This window comes from Chaetura pelagica, unplaced genomic scaffold (assembly GCF_000747805.2).
Source record: "Chaetura pelagica isolate M959 unplaced genomic scaffold, ChaPel_1.0 scaffold275, whole genome shotgun sequence".
Classification (NCBI taxonomy): Eukaryota; Metazoa; Chordata; class Aves; order Apodiformes; family Apodidae; genus Chaetura; species Chaetura pelagica.
The window spans coordinates 7587728-7605127 of NW_009953486.1; the positions used below are offsets into that span (position 1 = coordinate 7587728).

The window sequence follows — 17400 nt, forward strand, 5'->3', positions numbered from 1 at the left end:
ACTGAGCTTTTTAAAGTCTAGGGATGAAAGCCAAGATCTGTAAATGGAAGAAAGCAGAATGGCAACGTTTGAGTAAGAAGTCAGAAAGTTTACCTGAGATGGATACAGTAAAATGTTATTAAAGTCCAAGTCAGTTCCAACTATTTATAATTTAAACAACAAAATTATACAGAAATTCATAAAGCAGGTGAAACATACTATCCAGAACAGAAATATGTTGTGACAGACAAACTTTCCACAATGACTCTGCCTCACAGCTTACATTAGAGAAAGCCAATGTCTGTACACTTGGTGGCCAGGTTTGTTTGTTTTAGTTTGGTTTTTTTTTAGTTCTAACCAGTCATCTGTGGATCTGACCACTATAACCATCAACTGTCTGAAAAAAGTGCAGGCACAGTTCCCTGCTCTCTCAGTTATTAGAAACCAAGCATAAAAGTTGTTCTGTACTACAAGGCCATTCCTTCATTCTCCAACTCTGCTTTAGGAAGACAAATTTCAGTTATTCCCTCAACACCTGTAAGGTGACATGGCCAAACTTATCACAGCCAACTCTGCCTCAACAAATACAGCACCACCCTCCTGTTGCCACTCGGCCTCAAGCTTAGAGGGACATTTCTGGGGCAGTCTTCAAACCTGCAACCATTCTTCCAAAGCTAGAAGGTTATTCTCAGGTGGCAGAATCTCAACCTTTCTCAGGGAATCTGCTCCCATCCTCATTTGGGTCCTATACCAGAGGAATGTTCTGCTGAGCCAAAGAGGCTGATCTCTCCTCCTCCTTTTACCATTTTGCCCACAGAAATTGCCCTCACTTCACCCCTGCTGTTGGTTAAAGGAGCCCAGTCCCTTGATCATAAGCAAGCTCAGTCCTGAATATTCATTCTTGTCCTAGAAAGCCCCAGACACAGATTGAAGCCTGTCCCAAGGTGCCTCAGATTGAGGTAAGACTGGCCCAGACACTGCAGGTAGCAGCAGCTGCACCTCCACTAACTGCTCAGTCAACCCATTAGCACACACAGACTTTTGGCTCGGCCACCTACTCCCTTCCTCAAGCAGCTGAATACTGTACCACTGGGGAGGAATAAGCTCTTTGGAATTTGAAGAAAGCTTTCCCAAGGGGTAGATTTAGTTTTCAAGCCAGCAGCTGCACATCTCTGCTCATTATTGAAGGGACTGAGGAACATATCTTACACACACCTCACCAAGCTTCTCACAGAAAGGCTACTTACTAGTTGAAGTGTCTTCAGAGCCTGGCTCAAAGAAGGTTACTTTTCTTCCATCCCCTGTTTTCTTCACTGGTGTCTTAAAAATAAAAGGAAAAAAGCCAAACCAACAACATCCCTTTATATCCTTTTCCCCCTAAAGTCTTAAAATGTTCAAGATGTAGGTGATCTGACTAGTCAAAATTTTACTGAAAAACTCATTATTCAAAAGCCACAATTACAGCTACCAAGCTATAGCTACACAAACATAGCTACCAAGAGACAAGTTCAGTGATTAATTGAATGACTTGAACTATTTACAGACCAGTCAAGTGGCATTAAGAACTGAGATATTATAATGAAGCCAGGTACACTAATGATAGTTATTGGTATTGCTGAGGACAACATCCTGGCCACAAAGGAGCTGTATTTAGAAAGCAGCCACCTCAAGACATCTGCTTCCTGGCTAAGGCAGAAAGCATTGATTTACTACAGTTACTGCCTTGCAAGCTGCTATTGTTTCAACTCCACTTTTGCTGCAGTACTGAACAGCAGCTGATTCTTAAAGACTCTTACCTTCTCTTCTGTCTTTAATGCTGGCTTTGGAGGTTGAGGTTGGGGGACTTTGAAACCTAAAATTTCCAACATATTCTCAGCTGCATTGCGTTTAGCAACTTTTTTATTTGTGCCCATTCCTTCAGCTGTGTGTGCACCAACTTTGACCTGGACAAAAGAGAAAGAAAAGGCAAATAAATTTTTAAAAAATAGCATAAGGATTTCCTTATTAGTGATCTGTGTCTCAAGCATGCACTAGTCACAAAATAGTACAAGTGATCATTATTCGAAGCAAGTTGCCATTTATTATCCATGATTACTGGCCTTCAAGCACAAAAAAACCCAAACAGAAGTCAAACAACTATAGTTAATCTCACCTTGGAAACAGCCTAAATGCTCAAAACTGGTATCACAGCAGATACAAATTTTCCAAGCTGAAGTTATAGGTTTGGCAGATTTACTAATGTAATGGAAAGAAAGCAAATAACTCTTCTGCCTTGGCTGGGACAGGAGAGGTCTGGAGAATGCACTTCACTAGGGCTAGTAGATACTGAGCATTAAAAATACTACCATGCTATTGGGATTTACAATACAGATGGCAGAATCTAAAGCAACAAACAACAACTTGGGAAGGAAGAAATGAAGGATACCCAAGTTCATATTGATAAATCCTACATTAGAAAACATAAGAAGCTTTGTATCTCATAAGAGAATATTAATATTCCTGTTAATTAAAACAATAGGCAGTTACAACAAAGACTTCTCATTCCCTATGCAACTGAAAAAAAAATTATTCAAATCGCTTTTCTTGAACCTTTATGTTCCTTGAATGTAGCCCACTAGGTATTATCTTAATAAATGTCATGAACATTTGGCCGTAATCCTGTTAATTTTGTATATCATCATGGCAACCTAATTACTATAAGCCACAAAAAAAAAGACACTACAGCCATGGAACTAGACCTGTCAAATTAAATACAAACCTGCATAACAAACTCCCTGCGTCGTGGGAGACCACGTTCTGTGATGAGCATGTACTCTGGTTCCTTCTCTTTCTTGGCCTGCTGTATTTGGGCAAGTCTGCTAATGGGATTCATTCCTTGGCCATATTCTGGACTTGTTTGCAGCTATGAAGAAAATGTTTAGGAAATTAGCCAAGATTTTTGAGTATTTGGTTTAATAGACAAAATGCAGCATGCCACTGAATTAATCTCTAGAATTTAAAATCACTGAAATAGAAGTTGCTTAATGAAACACTGTGACAGCCAAAGAGAAACACTTGATTTATTTGGCTCTGCTGTCACAGTTGACCACATATAACCTACCACTGGTAATAGTTTTACAGGTTCTAATCCTGCTATATTAGGAGGGACAGGCTCGCAGGAGAATTTACACAAGCAAAATCATGCAAAACTCAAAGCTGTGAAGTCTAAGGCTTGAAAGTCAGAGCTTGATTTTTATGTGCCACTCATTCTTTTTTAAGGTTTCTCTTTCATCCATTAATTTACTGATAACTATTGTAAAAGTGGCATCAGAACCCCATTTAGAGTGGAAGCAAAATATAATCTCATTTGCAGTACCAGACTGCTGATAAATGTTGAGCAGTTGAAGGTTTGTAATTAACTCAGAAACACCTCTCATCTGCTGAATATTTATTATGTGCTGAGTATTATCAGATTTCCAGTCTGATTGACTCTTACCTTCACTATTGATTTTGTTTTCTTTTTGATTCGTGGCTTCATTTTCTCAACTGTAGGAAGGGGTGGCAATTTTTTCAGTTCTTCTAGGACTGCTATTGCAGCATTTTTCTTTGAGATCTTCTTGCTTTTTCCTTCACCTTCACCCATGAATTCTCCAACTGACACCTTGGTTACAAAGCTCTTCATATGGGGAGGACCACTTTCCTTGGTCACCTGTTTCAGAGGGAAAAACTGAGTGAAAGCGTGATAAACACTTATTAAAAATGGTAGGGCACATTGTTTATAGCAAACTTCTCTCAAGAACTATGGATTAAGAGATTTTAGATTCTCATACAATCCAGAAAGTAGATATAAATCATACTCTAACAACATAAGCCCACCCAAATAAACATACATAAACATACATCAGAAGCAGCAAGCAGTAAACAGTATTGACATGTAAGTCATTAACCCATCTGATTTAATTTACTAGTTTACTCCTTCACTATTAAAATATGACTGTTCTATTTCATCAATGTGAACTTCCACACTGTTAAGATCACCTCATTATATGCATCATGTTACAGTAATAGAACATTAAAGAGAAAGTAATTCTTCAGGATCCAGCATTTTAGCTCTGAAATCAAAGATTCTGGAGACATCTAAGAGATAGCTACTGACTACAAAGTCAGTCTTTTAACTCCATTCATCACACATCATGGAATCATACAATTCCAGACTGGTTTGGGTGGGAAGGAACATTAAAGGTCATCTAGTTCCAACCCCCCCCTGCATGAGCAGGAACACCTCCCACTAGACCAGGTTGCTCAAAGCCCCATCCAACCTGCCCTTGAACACTTAATACTATTCAAACACTTGAATACCCTTGAACGCTTAATCATACTTCAAAATATCCATAAAATCAAATAGTAAGAATGAATTAAGAACATCCACCCAGAACTGGTTCTGCGTCAGAGTATTTTTATCAGGGATGCTCAGGCTAATCTGCAATAGTTGAAAGCTTCATGTAAAATTTCACAGAATGGTTTTAGAAGCAATTCAGTTACACGCAATTCCATTTTCCTACTATAATAATTCAGAGAGTTGACTTAAATGTTACTCTGCCAGCTCAGGAAAGCAGCATGATAAATTAACATTTTAGTGAAACAGAGATGCTCCTACAGAAGCTATGGATTTAAGGTAACTAAAATGATCAAGGAGGGGCAAAGAGGCAGCAAGCAGCCAGGCCAAAGGGAAAGGAAAGTAAGATGCACATGAGGTCATCTCATGGCAAGAAAAGAAACCTATTTGTGAGATTCTGCAACCTGAGGGTAGTCCACATCAGTGCTTAATTAAGCAAATACTTCCATAAATGTCTTTCAGAGTGAGCTATGCTTTTTTTGCCTCAACTCTGTTCTAAGCATTAATGTGGGGTTGTGTTTTGTTTCTTCACTGTTATAACCACTTTTCAAAAAGCTTGGAAAAAAGATTGCACAGACAACCACAGCATAGCTGTTCACTCATGTCATGCTTTTAGTGCATGGATTTGTGAACAGGTGGATTTTTCTTTCTTCTTCACTTTACATATAAACTCAGACAATCAGGGTGACTGTCAAAGGTAAAAATGTATTCACAACTAACAAGACATGTTAAAAGTCAGTTGTTTGGGTTATCTAGAGGAGACTCAACTTAAGGTGTACCCTTAATATTCTAATAAAAACAAATCTAGAGCTTGTAAAATAAACATACCTCAAAATTCACAGGCAAGTTCCTTTTAAGTGCAATCTCAAAAACTTGGCTTATTTCAGATTTATTGAGATTTTCATCATCTGGTTCTTTTCCGTTAACCTAAAAGAAGCATACTCTATTTAAAATAAAGATCCTATTAAATTGAATTTTATCCATCCAACCAGTTTACTGAACTCTCAAAATTTTAAGTAGTCTAACCTTTACTGCCACTTTATGTGAATGTGTAGAAATGCAGCACACATACTACAAAACTGAAACTTAAGCAGCTCATTTAAAGTGTATGTGTAAAAACTAGCAAACCTTCATATTTTCATGTGCTTGTTACAGGAAAGAACAAATGAAATTAGGGCCAATAGGTCTGAAAATCTATTTATAGAAAACCAAACTGAAGTGTTAAATGGAAGTACCTTTATGAAATACAATTTTCATATACTGATTGGACATTTGTACCAAAAGCACTAAGACAGTATCAGATAAGAGAAAGGGCAGGAAAAATAAAGATTCTGAGAATGGGACCAATGTGAATAAAGAATGGCTAATTAGACCCTGGCATAATCCTGTCTTTTAACATGCTCCCTTGTAAGTGCTTTATCTACAGGTATTGGTTTTCCTCATCTGAAGAACATACTATCAGGAACTTGCCTTAAATCAAATGGTGCACATCTCTGAGAACTTACACCTGCTAAGAGGACAGCAGTGCCAGGTGAAGCTTACCTACAGGCACTTCTACGTATCTCCAGGTAAAATTTTGATCGAGATTCCAAAAATGTCTTCACTGATGTTGGGATCAACATGAACTAAGAGGCATGGTAACAGCAACAGAGAAATTTTAAGACTAAGTGTCCAGCAGCGATATTGGAAAGATTATGATAAAGATGAACAGCAACAATTTCACCAATTATATCATGCCACAATACTAGTTATGCAATCAGGTAACAAAAATGATTTAAATATTTTATTGGAGCAGCAGAAATAGGCTAGAGCGCTCTTATTGATTAAAACTAGTTTTGATGGTAGCAAGATCCCCAAAGTTAGATTAAAACATGAAGGAAATTTTTTTCCACCATTTAAAGTAGCATCTTCCTATCTCAGAAGTAAAAACGCAAAACCTAGTAACATTAATCTGTGGTTTTCACTCCTCCCACAGCCCCATCAGATTTCACACTGATCTTTGTGGTTGACCTTGTATTTCAGGTTCGAGTTGCAAACATTTCAGAAGAGCACATAAAGCCCAAGAGTCTTTTACAATGATAACATCTGATACTTCTGATCCCATCCAGCCTCCAGCCTCTGCAGGGAGGTGTACATAGTCTTCAGGTCTGCAAAAACCAGGACCACAGGATGGCACCACTCCCCCAGGAGAGAGGTAGATGCACCGTGCATTAGACTGCATGAGAAACCTGGAGGCCACACCCAGGCTAGAGGAACCATTACTATACCTCAGCAGAAGGCACAATGCTGGTAAAAATTGGCAAAACCAGGATTGAATACAGGAGTCAAAAAGTCTTGATCATCATATTCTAAAAGCTATTTCAAATGCAATTTCTAAATTCAAAAGGAATAGCATCATATACCCAGAAAAATATTTGAACTGCTAAGGTCTTATTACGGTTTAGGTGTTACATCAAATTCACTACCAGCCTCTCTATGAATGATCCATCACTACCCTTACTGTCAAAACATTGGCAGAATCACTTTAATTACAAATATTTGTCCCCTTCTTGTAACTTCAGATACATCCTACTTTTTCAAATTCAGACATTTTTCCTTCTAAAGGTGACCAGGACATCTCTTTTTTTGCATTAGATATTTTCCATTTAATATCCTTTTCAAGAGAATACAAATAAATACTATGGGATTATTTGCTGTATCTTGGTATATATTATTCACATAGTCTATTCTTACAGTGTAAAACAGTTACTTTTCTTCAATACCTTTATCTAAAAAGATTGAATTAATAGCAAAATAACAATTAACAGGCTATACCCATTTTACCTATTATTTTGCCTCTACTTGAATGTTGGATCAGTTTATTTTACAAATCAGAAAGTCACACACATGCTCTTCCCCTTTCTCTGCACACCTCCAGGCAGAAGATCTATAAAGGCTGCTTCTGAAGTAGTTTGCTTATGTGCACAGATAAAAACTTTCCATGGAATCTGCACCTCTAAATCAGAATGAGACCATTAATAAAAGCATTTACCACTCTTAGTTCTCATCAAATTGTTCAAATTCAGCTCTAACAACCAAAAAAAAGAAGTCAAAAAAGGAAACAAAAGGGATAGATTATAAACTCCTAAACAAATTGCAAAAGGAGCATACTCCTTTAAGAGGGATTCACCCTGTTCTAGGAACTCTTTCAACATGTACTTTGTCAAAGGCTGCTTATAACCAAATTATGAAAACCTCTGGAGATGCTGATAAGAACTACATAGATTTCAACACAGCTGCAAGTCTGACTGTTTTCTTCCATGTTAAGAGTATAAAGAGCAGCTGATATTTACCAAGTAAGTTGGCAAAAAACATAGAAGCAAAACTTTCTACTAAAGTATTTACAAGCAAAAGTCAGAATTTCTGTTTGAGACCTGTGCTAGAAAGCACAGCTTTCTGTGTTTTCTAGGCTTTAAATTGATGCTTTATCATCTTTCTTTGAATATGCAAAGTAACCCTGTACTACAGCTTTGTCAGTCTGTTGTCACTCCAATCAGCCTAATTTAAGTTGGAAGGGTCCTTTGGAGGTCTCCTACTGCAGCCTCCCAACTCAAAGCAGAGCATACTTTAAAATTAAATTGAATTGTTCAGGCAGGGCTTTGTCCAGTTGAAAGCTAATATTAAATTATTTTCCTGCCACTTGCTTCCAGACTTGCTGTCTGAGAAGGTGTGGGAAGTGGTCTTACCTAATCATTTTATTAATTGATTTCTTGTTAAGCACTGCATATTTAATTTGAAAATACAAGAATAAAACCATGTAAATACACAAATATGAAAAAAAATATTACCAAATCACATCCCACTTCCCCCCCCAAAATAAAAGCGTACAAGGATAAGCATGTGCTGTTTACAAACACGGATGGGATACACAAAAATAACTAAATTTAAAAGGAAAAGAGCTAGCAACATCAAATGACAGGTAGGAAGTATCAGGAAGTATGTCTGCTTGTGAAATCCTATTTTGCCTTCATTGTACACATGCATTATAGCAGCAGCTCTTACGGCCTGATGCTACCATGGCCTTCAAGGACCTTGCCTCACTGAATGCAAGAATGAACAGTGCTCACTTGGCAGCAAAACCTTCCTTACTTTATCTTCAGCTTGTCTAGTATAAAACACTGTTTCAAAAGCAGCAGTCCTCTCAGATATGCCTAAGACTACAATATTTGAAAGCCACAGATACTAATGAATTTAGCATTTAAGTACCAAACTTTAAATTAGGATCCGATTTATCCAAGTGATTATAGAACAGTAGTCTGTTCCAAGGATTGCTGTCCTTAAGCATTGCTGCATTTCTTACTGTTCATTTGGTAGAGAACTCAAACAGAAAAATAAAATGACAAATGTGTGTTTCTCACGAAAGTTTAAGTGGCTTGCCCAGTTTATGTACAGCAGGGTCAAGATAGCATTTTAGCTCCCAGCAACTGTTGTATTCATAAAACAATTCTCTCTTCTTGCAATCTCTTATATGAGTCTCAATAGTCTTTCTCTGATGTCTTTAAAAAAACTGAAAAAAGGAGAGACTCCATAGGTTTACTTCCTTTACCTCTTGATCTACACCCCTTATACTAAGACATCCTCTAGAAAAGGGTATGTGGTCATGTCAAGACACCTGCAGTGTTTGTTCTGAAGACCTCACATTACTCAACTTTAAACACAACTCTACAAATATTCAGAAAGTCATTTGTACAGAAGCATTTATAAAGAAGTGAACAGAAAGGAATTCAGTTACATGTGATCCTATTATTTTCTGCAGAGTTGGACCAGAGTTGGGTCCAGCACAAAACTTTGCTACCTGAGGTGGAAAATGCTGATGACAGTAGGTTATCTTTTCCAAGGCTGAGTTCAAAAAGAGGATGTTATGCATCACTGACACAGAACAACAATGCTCAGGAATTTGGAAAATTTCAGGAATTCCATGCACTGAAGGGGAACAACCCCCTCAGGCCTGACCCCTCCTGTATGAAGACCTCCAGCCTATCCCTGACCACACTCTGCCTACCACCAGTTCTAGATTTCAGTGCAGAACTCATCTCCACTCTTTTCCATTCTCAGCATCACTCTCCTCTCCCCAATAGCATCTGTAATCCCTTGACTTAGTAGCCTCCATCATTCAATAATACACATTTCTTCAGGAGAGCTTTCTGTTACCTGAACTACTACCATCAGCACCTCCAAGGCCTCTTCCCTGAACCATCAGATCCACTGTTCTTGCCCAGTTATCTGGGCAGTGCTCTCTCCCACAAACACACTCAGAAGTTTTAATTCAATGTCCCTCAGCTTCGCACCACACTTCCTCAGGCCTCTTGCTCTGCCATTTCTGGTAGTTCCCAGCTTTTTTATTTTCCCCCCAGTCTGAAACCATTTATTACTTTCTTGGCCTTTTCTTCATTTTCCTTTTTTCTCAGTACAGCCAGACTCTGAACCCAGCAAGTTCTCATGCTCCCCAGACTGTAAATTATCAGTCTAACCTCCTCATTCTGTTCCTCACCTCTCTGGCTAGGCCCTTCCAGGTTTGCATTGCACAGCTACCTCCTCAACATGATCAAGATGCCAGTGTGGAGGACATCAACAGATCTCTTGCTCTTAGTTCTAACATCAAGCCCTCATAACTCAGACAGGCACAAAGAGCCCCTAAAGCAAAGATTAAATACACCCTTTGCAGTTGTATTTGGCCAAAGCAGTCAGCCACAGAGGGTGCATGCAGTCAGCCAGCCCCAGGAGCTATGAGTAACTCATGTGCACACAATGAGAGCTACTGCCTAAAGCAACTTAACAAAAGAGCATGAAAAAACCTATTAACAGGGTCTTGGAGTGGAAAGTGCTGGGCAGCCATAATATATGGAGGGATAAAAATGTGCTTCTTATATTCATATCAAAATGTGTGTATGTGTATGAGTGTACTACTTCCATGAACTTCTTGCTTTTCTAGAACTTCCACGGTTCTTTTCAAAATAATGTAGGATTTTTGCCCAGGAAGCAAATCCATGTCTCATTTCTACATTGCCCATACTAGAATGCAATCACCCCAGTTACGCACTTCTTCAGAAGTTTGTATATGATCTGTACCTGATAAGATATTAGTTCCTATCTATGCTTCCAGTGCTCATATCTGACAGAGGTCTATAGCATTGCTGTGGAAAAATATGACAGCAAAAGAATTAATATAACTTCATTTGGAAAACTTTAGTTCCATAGAAATTTATGGTTTTAAATCAAAGTATTTCTATTGACACAAGTAGGTCAGCACTACCACACAGAATTAAATTTCACAACTGTCATCATCCTCTCAATTAGGAAAAAAAATCTACAATAGCTCAGTTGATCTTAGCAATTTAGCTTAGAACACTAAGATTAAATCCCACCTCTGGTTTCTCAGGCAAGGGCTCATTCTGCAGAACTTTCAGTGCTTTAGCAGCAGCATCATGCTTAGCAGCTTGTCTTGTTCTTCCTTTCCCATGAAACTGCTGCCCTCCAATAGAAAGCTCAACTTGATACAGTAAGGGCCCAACAGGAAATGGGTAAAAGTACCTGCACAGACAGAGATTTAAATAAGCAAATAGTTTGGCCTACAGAGCAAATAGAAACATAAGTTAAATGTAGATGAATCTCTTGGACATCAGTAACCACAACTCAGCACTGAAGCACTAATATTAAAAAGCCAACTTTTTATTTAAAATCAAAGTTTTTAGAGAGAGACCTTTGAAACAGTATCAACAGTTCTTGTTTTACAGTAGGAACACGTCTGTAACCAACCAGAGCAGAGAAAGGCAATATAACTATGGTTTAGAGTCAGCAGTCCAGTAAGTTTGGAATTCCCAATTCACAGACTCACAGAATGTTAGGGGTTAGAAAAGGACCTCTGCAGATCATCAAGTCCAGCCCCCCTGCCTGAGCAGGACGACCACAAAATCTAGGGCAAGTCACTCCTATGCCCATGTAAAATTTTTTATGCTGAAGTTATAATTTAAATAGTTTTAGAAAAAGCATCAAACTGTTTTCTTCACTTCTGCTTTTACACAGAAAGAAAATGCAAGAAATATCTAGCTATTCACTTCATGAAGCTGGCTACATCTGAGTCCTCAAACACACTTCAGCATTTGGTTCAGTTCCCTTTTTCCTCCCTTTCCCTTCTCCTCTCAAGTAAAAACAAACCCAGCCCTTAAATAAGACAAATGACAGATACTGATGGGGTGGACTTATCAAAACCTTCTGCCTCATAAGCTGGCCATGTTTCAAGCTGGATATCCCTTTAAGTGATGCTGTATTTTTAGCTGTTTTCCCAAGACAGCATCAAAGCACTGGGTCAAAGACAGCAGAAGTTCAAAGATACGAGACTGCAAACCCAAGAAATTAAACAATACATACCGTGGAGGATAAGTGCCACCTCTCATTGTATAGTTGTAAGTGGATCTCATCCCTGTATAAGGATCAATAGGTTTGTACATAGGTTTCTTTCCCAGCTTCATGCAAAGTGCATTTAACTCCACTGTGGGGGTTACACTGTCTAAATAAAAAGGAATATAGAGAGAGTTGTCCAACTGCCACCAGGGACCAAACCAACCTAAACTCTCATGCTGTCCCAAACAGGGAAAAATGAGTTAAAGTTTTGCCCTATGCAGTACCCTAAATGAATGAATTCCAAACAGAAATGCTAATGAACACAAAGAAAATAAGTCTTATGTGGTGCATATTAAATTAGCAGCCTAGCAGAGTTGTGACAAATCCTGTTACAAAAAAAGTGAACTTGCTAGGGGCTTTTAATTTAATTTTCCTTTAAATCTGTGAAGCTACCAACTGATTTATTTTTACAGCTTAGCTAGCAATGTGGTCAGGAGAACACAAATTTCTCTTCCACAAAAAAACACTTTTATATTAAATTAACAGACATGCTATGTATCTTCCATTTCTGTTGTTTACTGAAAATGATCAAGAGTTTCTCTTTGTACTTGTGACCTAAGAAGGGTTTTTATGACTCTCCAATTGCAAGTGGCCTTTTCAAAAGGAAGGTATATTGCTGCTGAGGGCTACAAACATTTCTCTAAGTGGAGACACTGGGGATGAAGTATTGACTCCCTGACTGCTCTTGTTTAAGAAAGAACAGCCAAGTAAACGGTCATTTTTTTCCAGTCACGGGTCTCACTGTTTAAAAAATCAGCATGTACTCCAATGTTTTGTTATACGGCAATTGTCAAAAGCAAATGGAATTACAGAGAAGATTCACAGAAAAATAAGTCATAGCTGGCTTCAGTGTTTACTGTGTGAAGTGTTTCTAAAGAAGGAATTTAGGTGATATCAGAATACAAATGGCACAAAAGACAAGTTTAAGCCTTTGCTGAACATACTATCCCAGTAGCTTTGCATTCAAGTGGCTGAGAGTAATGCAAACCAATCATATTTTAAATGTAACTTAAAAGCAATCTTAGTAAATAAGAAGTTGCCTAAACATAGCTAACTACACCTTACATGCTTTTATGCAAATAAACATCTGCTTCCCTTTAAAGAAATACAAGTGACACAAATCCCAAAGCCCTGATACAATCCATCAACACAAATTTAATAGCTTTGGGTTTTTTGGTGTGTTTTTTTTTTAACTTACATTTTAAAAAAATCTTTATTGTCAAGCTTTTGAATTAGTCTGTCAGAATTACCAAACACATTCATCTGCCCACGCAAAAGATTATTCTCTGCTGTGACTGAATTCCTAATGGTTTGGTTGGGTTTTGTTTATTTTTTTAATGATTATTTTTATTTTATTTTTTTTTAAGAGTAGGATAAACATCTTTTCCAGAATTCCACCAAGTGTTACAACAAAAAAAACAGTTAAGTGGTGGGTTCTTCAGCCCTCAATGGCTGGGTGGAAAAAACTTTAACTTTTTAATACAATGAGTTATTTTCCTTTTAATGTCACCATGAAAGATAAATAAGATGAGATTCTCCCAAAACCTAACATGATATTCTCTGAAAACCTAACAACTGACTTTGTTAAATATGCAGAATCACTGATTTTATTCACCATTATGCAACTTCCAAATACATACCAAACCCGGAAAGGTGTATTTTATGATTATTCTTTAAAACTCAGTTTGTTGTAGCATATACCTGGATTCTTGCCTTCACTACGAGATGGACGAGCCGTAGGCTTCGGGAATTTTGTCCCTTCCAAAGCTTTGGCAGCTGCCGCATGTTGCGCTTTTTTAATACTAGTTCCTTCAGCTTCCCAGTGCTGGTCCCCAAGAGTGAGTTGCACTGTAAACACCTCAAAAATTAAAAAAAATAAATATTAATTGTACTACCAGCTGCTTCTGAATTCACATAATTACACAAAACAACGAGTCTTTTGAGAGATGCAAAAGCTGAGAATACAGTCATCAAAGCTTTCCTCAACTACCTTGTCAGCTACATCCTGGAAACACTTTGGACACCGACAGGATTTCCCTGGTTACTGCACTGAGAATTGAATTGGTTACTGCACTGAAGCCAACAACTGCATGACTGCATGAGATCACACACAAAAAAAAAAAACCCAACAGACACATTGTGTAGAGGTGACACGGACACCTGCTGGGCCAACATCACTCTGAACAGCAACATTGAAATTCAGACTTTTTTGTTCCACATAACTAAATTTTTGCATTAATACTGGGGGGGAGTTATATTTTTCAGTGGTTTGTATAAAGATAAGTTTATATTGCAACATAAAAGCTTCTACATGCCCACAGCTGATCACAAGCCTATCTGATTACAGAGCAAAGCTCTGTGTCACTTTTAAGTATGTGGGATAAGGAAGGATCTATATTGCCCTAAATTTTCACAAATTAATCAGACAACAGCAAGCCAGGGTCTCCCTGGTAATTAAATGAAGTTTTAATTTCAATCATAATGAAAACGCAAGTGAACAGATGCTCTGAATATTATTCCAATACTTTTTGTAAATGCAAACCCTGCCTCCTTTGCACATTGAAGCTAACAATAGATTTTGGACAAGAGATTTTAGTTCTTAATATCATTCAATTCCAAGGCAATTCCTATAATATACAACTTATGAAAGTAAAAGAGCATATGTGAATATTTACCTTAGAATGAGCTGGACCTTGCTCACTCAAAAGCTTATACTCAGGCTGAATCTTGTTGAAACGGGCTAACTCATTCACAAGACACATGGGGGTTTTCTCTTTGGGGTTTGCCATGTTGGAAGGAGCTGAATGATCACACAAAATCAGACACATGGTCAGGTAGTGATGAATTCTACTACCAATTTTAATTTAAAAAATAATAAATCTCATTTTCTTAGCATTTATTTGTCTGCAATACACCTCAGAAAATATCTGCTGGAATAGACAGCTCTGCTCATTAGCCAAACTGGCAACAATCTACTGAACTTTGGCATTTCCAAGCAATGTGCATGCCTAAAAGACAGCAGCATTAAATGTACTGCTTTAATGCAAGCCAGTGGTATGAAGTTAGCAGACTCCTGCATTTAGCTTGCATCTCAAGGAGCAAATCTTCTGAGTAATCATCATGCTTTGAATAATTTCAAAAAGTCAGCAAATTTGGTTTTCCTTCTATTTTTCTCTATTTTTTATTTAATACCTTCTATTCACTCTAATATATTGTATTAGCACAATACATTTAGCATTAAACTAGTCCTAAAACAACTGAAGATAACAGAACTAAACAAACTATTTCAAATAACACATTATTTATATTAAAACAAGCTACTAGTAGAAAAGATGGATAGCAATGTTTTAAAAATTCAATATTATAAAATTTTAAATATTTTTTACTACTACAAGCATTTCCATTAATTATTAGAACTTCACAGAAAATTATGCTTCTGTCTCCAACAGATTTCACTAAATAGGGAGAAAGCATTACAGGCTACAGTAGTTGGATAAATGTTCAAGTATTTGTAGGTGCAAGACATCAGGAATATCTCATGCCAAACTACGAAGATTAAGAATATATACACTTATTAATAGACACCCTTACCTGCAGCTGCATTGGTGGATGTAACTGATGCAGAGGGTAAAGCAGAATTTTGGATAGGTCTACCTGCATTTTCAGAGGGCAAAGAACTAGTAGTAGAAGGAATACTCAAAGGCTGTGAAAGAGATGGGTTTTTATTCAATATTTGGCTCCCTGCAATGGCAGCAGGATTCTGAATTTGAACTTGAGACATGTTCACTTCCAACCAGAGCAAATTACTGTAGGTAAACAGCTTTAAATGCAGGCAGACTCAGTGTGATGAAGCCAAATTGCTGACCTAAAATGTAAAGACAAAGAAAATATGAACAACCTATTGAAATTATTAGCAAAAGTCCATTAGCAAAGACGGCAAAAGGGGAAAAAAGCATTCAGTCAAACATCCATTGTTTCGATTTTGTATGCAATAGGTCACTTAGACACCCAGTTTAACAGCTCATTTCAATCTCTGTGCCCTATCAGTCAAGTTCCACATTTCTTTCATTTATAAAAGGAAGTAGCACAGAAGCTTTATTTATGCTTGCTCGTTTCAGATCAACTACCCATCTGTTTTCTCCATCATTGAATCCACTTACAAAGCAAATCCAGTTACTTAAACTGATAGCCACTGCTTATATTCTAAACAAAGAGCAACTCCCATGAACAGATTACATTTTGTGCATTCTACCACTTGCAGCTCAAGTTTTTAACTTGTAAGGGCAAGTACCAAATGTAGTCTTCACAAAACAGCTATTAGAGCATGCACCCCTTCTTATAATCCCCCCAAGAAGGATGCCTAGCCATTTACAACTGGTATCCAGCAGAAAATGGCAAGGAGCTACAGCTGGGAAAAGGGAAAGTATCAGAGTTCATAAACTTTATAAGCTCCATGTGTTTTGAAGGTTCCTTCTACCGAAGGCAGAACATGCCTCAGTCACAGCTCAAGAATCAATTTAAGAGTTAATTGGCCTTGCAACACTGTAAGCAAGTACTGAAGGTGCTCATGGGCACCTACGTTCATGTCAGGATAAAACACTTCAAGCGATGAACCTGCACCAGTCAATGTGAAGTTCTGGGACAGGTCTTTTCCTCCACCAGCAAATTAATATTAGATTGCTCTTACACATGGATGCAACAGTATCTTCATGCTCAGACAGTTAAACCTAAATATACACTAACAGGTTGCCAGTTTGAAGGCTATCGTTGCTGCCAGAGCTCAGCTGCCCATATCCTCTTACGAACCCCGTATCAATGCATTTATTAAAAATAAATTTCACAGCCAAGTTAATACATTTTACACACAGAGGCATGCACACAGACACTGGTCACCTACAGATTTTATTAGGGCAGCACAAGGTTTATTCTTTAATAATTAATAGACTAAGAGAAATGACTGTTCCAGATACCACCAGGGAGCTATTAGTGGCAACACAACTCCACCAGTGCTCTCCAAGCTTCAAATGCTGAACCTGTGAATGGACTTCACAGTGTAAGAGGAGCAGCAATGAGTCAGAGCGAAGTTTTTAGCCACTTACTGATAAAACAAACCTAGGAGGAGGAACTTAGGTTAAGACATTTATGGATCCAAAGATTTCTTTTTTTATTTAGTAAATAAGAGGGAAGAAGCTACCGGGAAACAACAGACACACCAACTAATCAATCATCTGGTGTATTTTTACTTTGAAAAAACATCATAAACATGTCAGGCTGATCATACTGCTGGCTGGACAACTATTTTTTACTAGAGAGCAAGATCAGTTTGGAAGACTTTTTATGTAAGACTATACTCAAAACATACATATTTGACTACTACATTTGCAGTATTAGGGCATTTACCTAAAGGAGTTTCAAGAAATTGTAAGGCAAAAATGAAAAGTATGTAGAATAAGACTGCAGGGTAATAACTTTATAATAACTAAGTTTCATTCCCAGGAGCATCACTAGAAACACTGAAAATTTTCAAACATAATAAAACAATAATAAATGCCTGGAAAAGACTATAAATTCTTGCAGTGCAATAAAGCAGCTAATTCTCCTGCTGA

General features: G+C 37.6%; 1 protein-coding gene across 4 annotated transcripts in view; it reads right to left on the reverse strand.

The window, feature by feature from the left end:
- STAU1 (staufen double-stranded RNA binding protein 1) overlaps positions 1-15659 on the reverse strand; it is a 21018-nt gene extending 5359 nt beyond the window's left edge. For 2 of the 4 annotated variants that reach the window (XM_009998672.1, XM_009998669.1), the window contains exons 1-10: positions 15386-15659; positions 14470-14594; positions 13496-13652; positions 11762-11900; positions 10759-10924; positions 5183-5281; positions 3455-3667; positions 2738-2881; positions 1776-1922; positions 1227-1299 (exon numbers count right to left, since the gene is read on the reverse strand). In XM_009998672.1, the coding sequence (XP_009996974.1) occupies positions 1227-1299; positions 1776-1922; positions 2738-2881; positions 3455-3667; positions 5183-5281; positions 10759-10924; positions 11762-11900; positions 13496-13652; positions 14470-14594; positions 15386-15575 (1453 nt within the window). In that variant the 5' untranslated portion in view covers positions 15576-15659. Of the gene's footprint in view, positions 1-1226; positions 1300-1775; positions 1923-2737; positions 2882-3454; positions 3686-5182; positions 5282-10758; positions 10925-11761; positions 11901-13495; positions 13653-14469; positions 14595-15385 lie in introns of all 4 variants that reach the window. The other 2 variants (XM_009998671.1, XM_009998668.1) reach the window with 1 other exon arrangement.
- Between the last annotated feature and the right edge of the window lie 1741 nt (positions 15660-17400).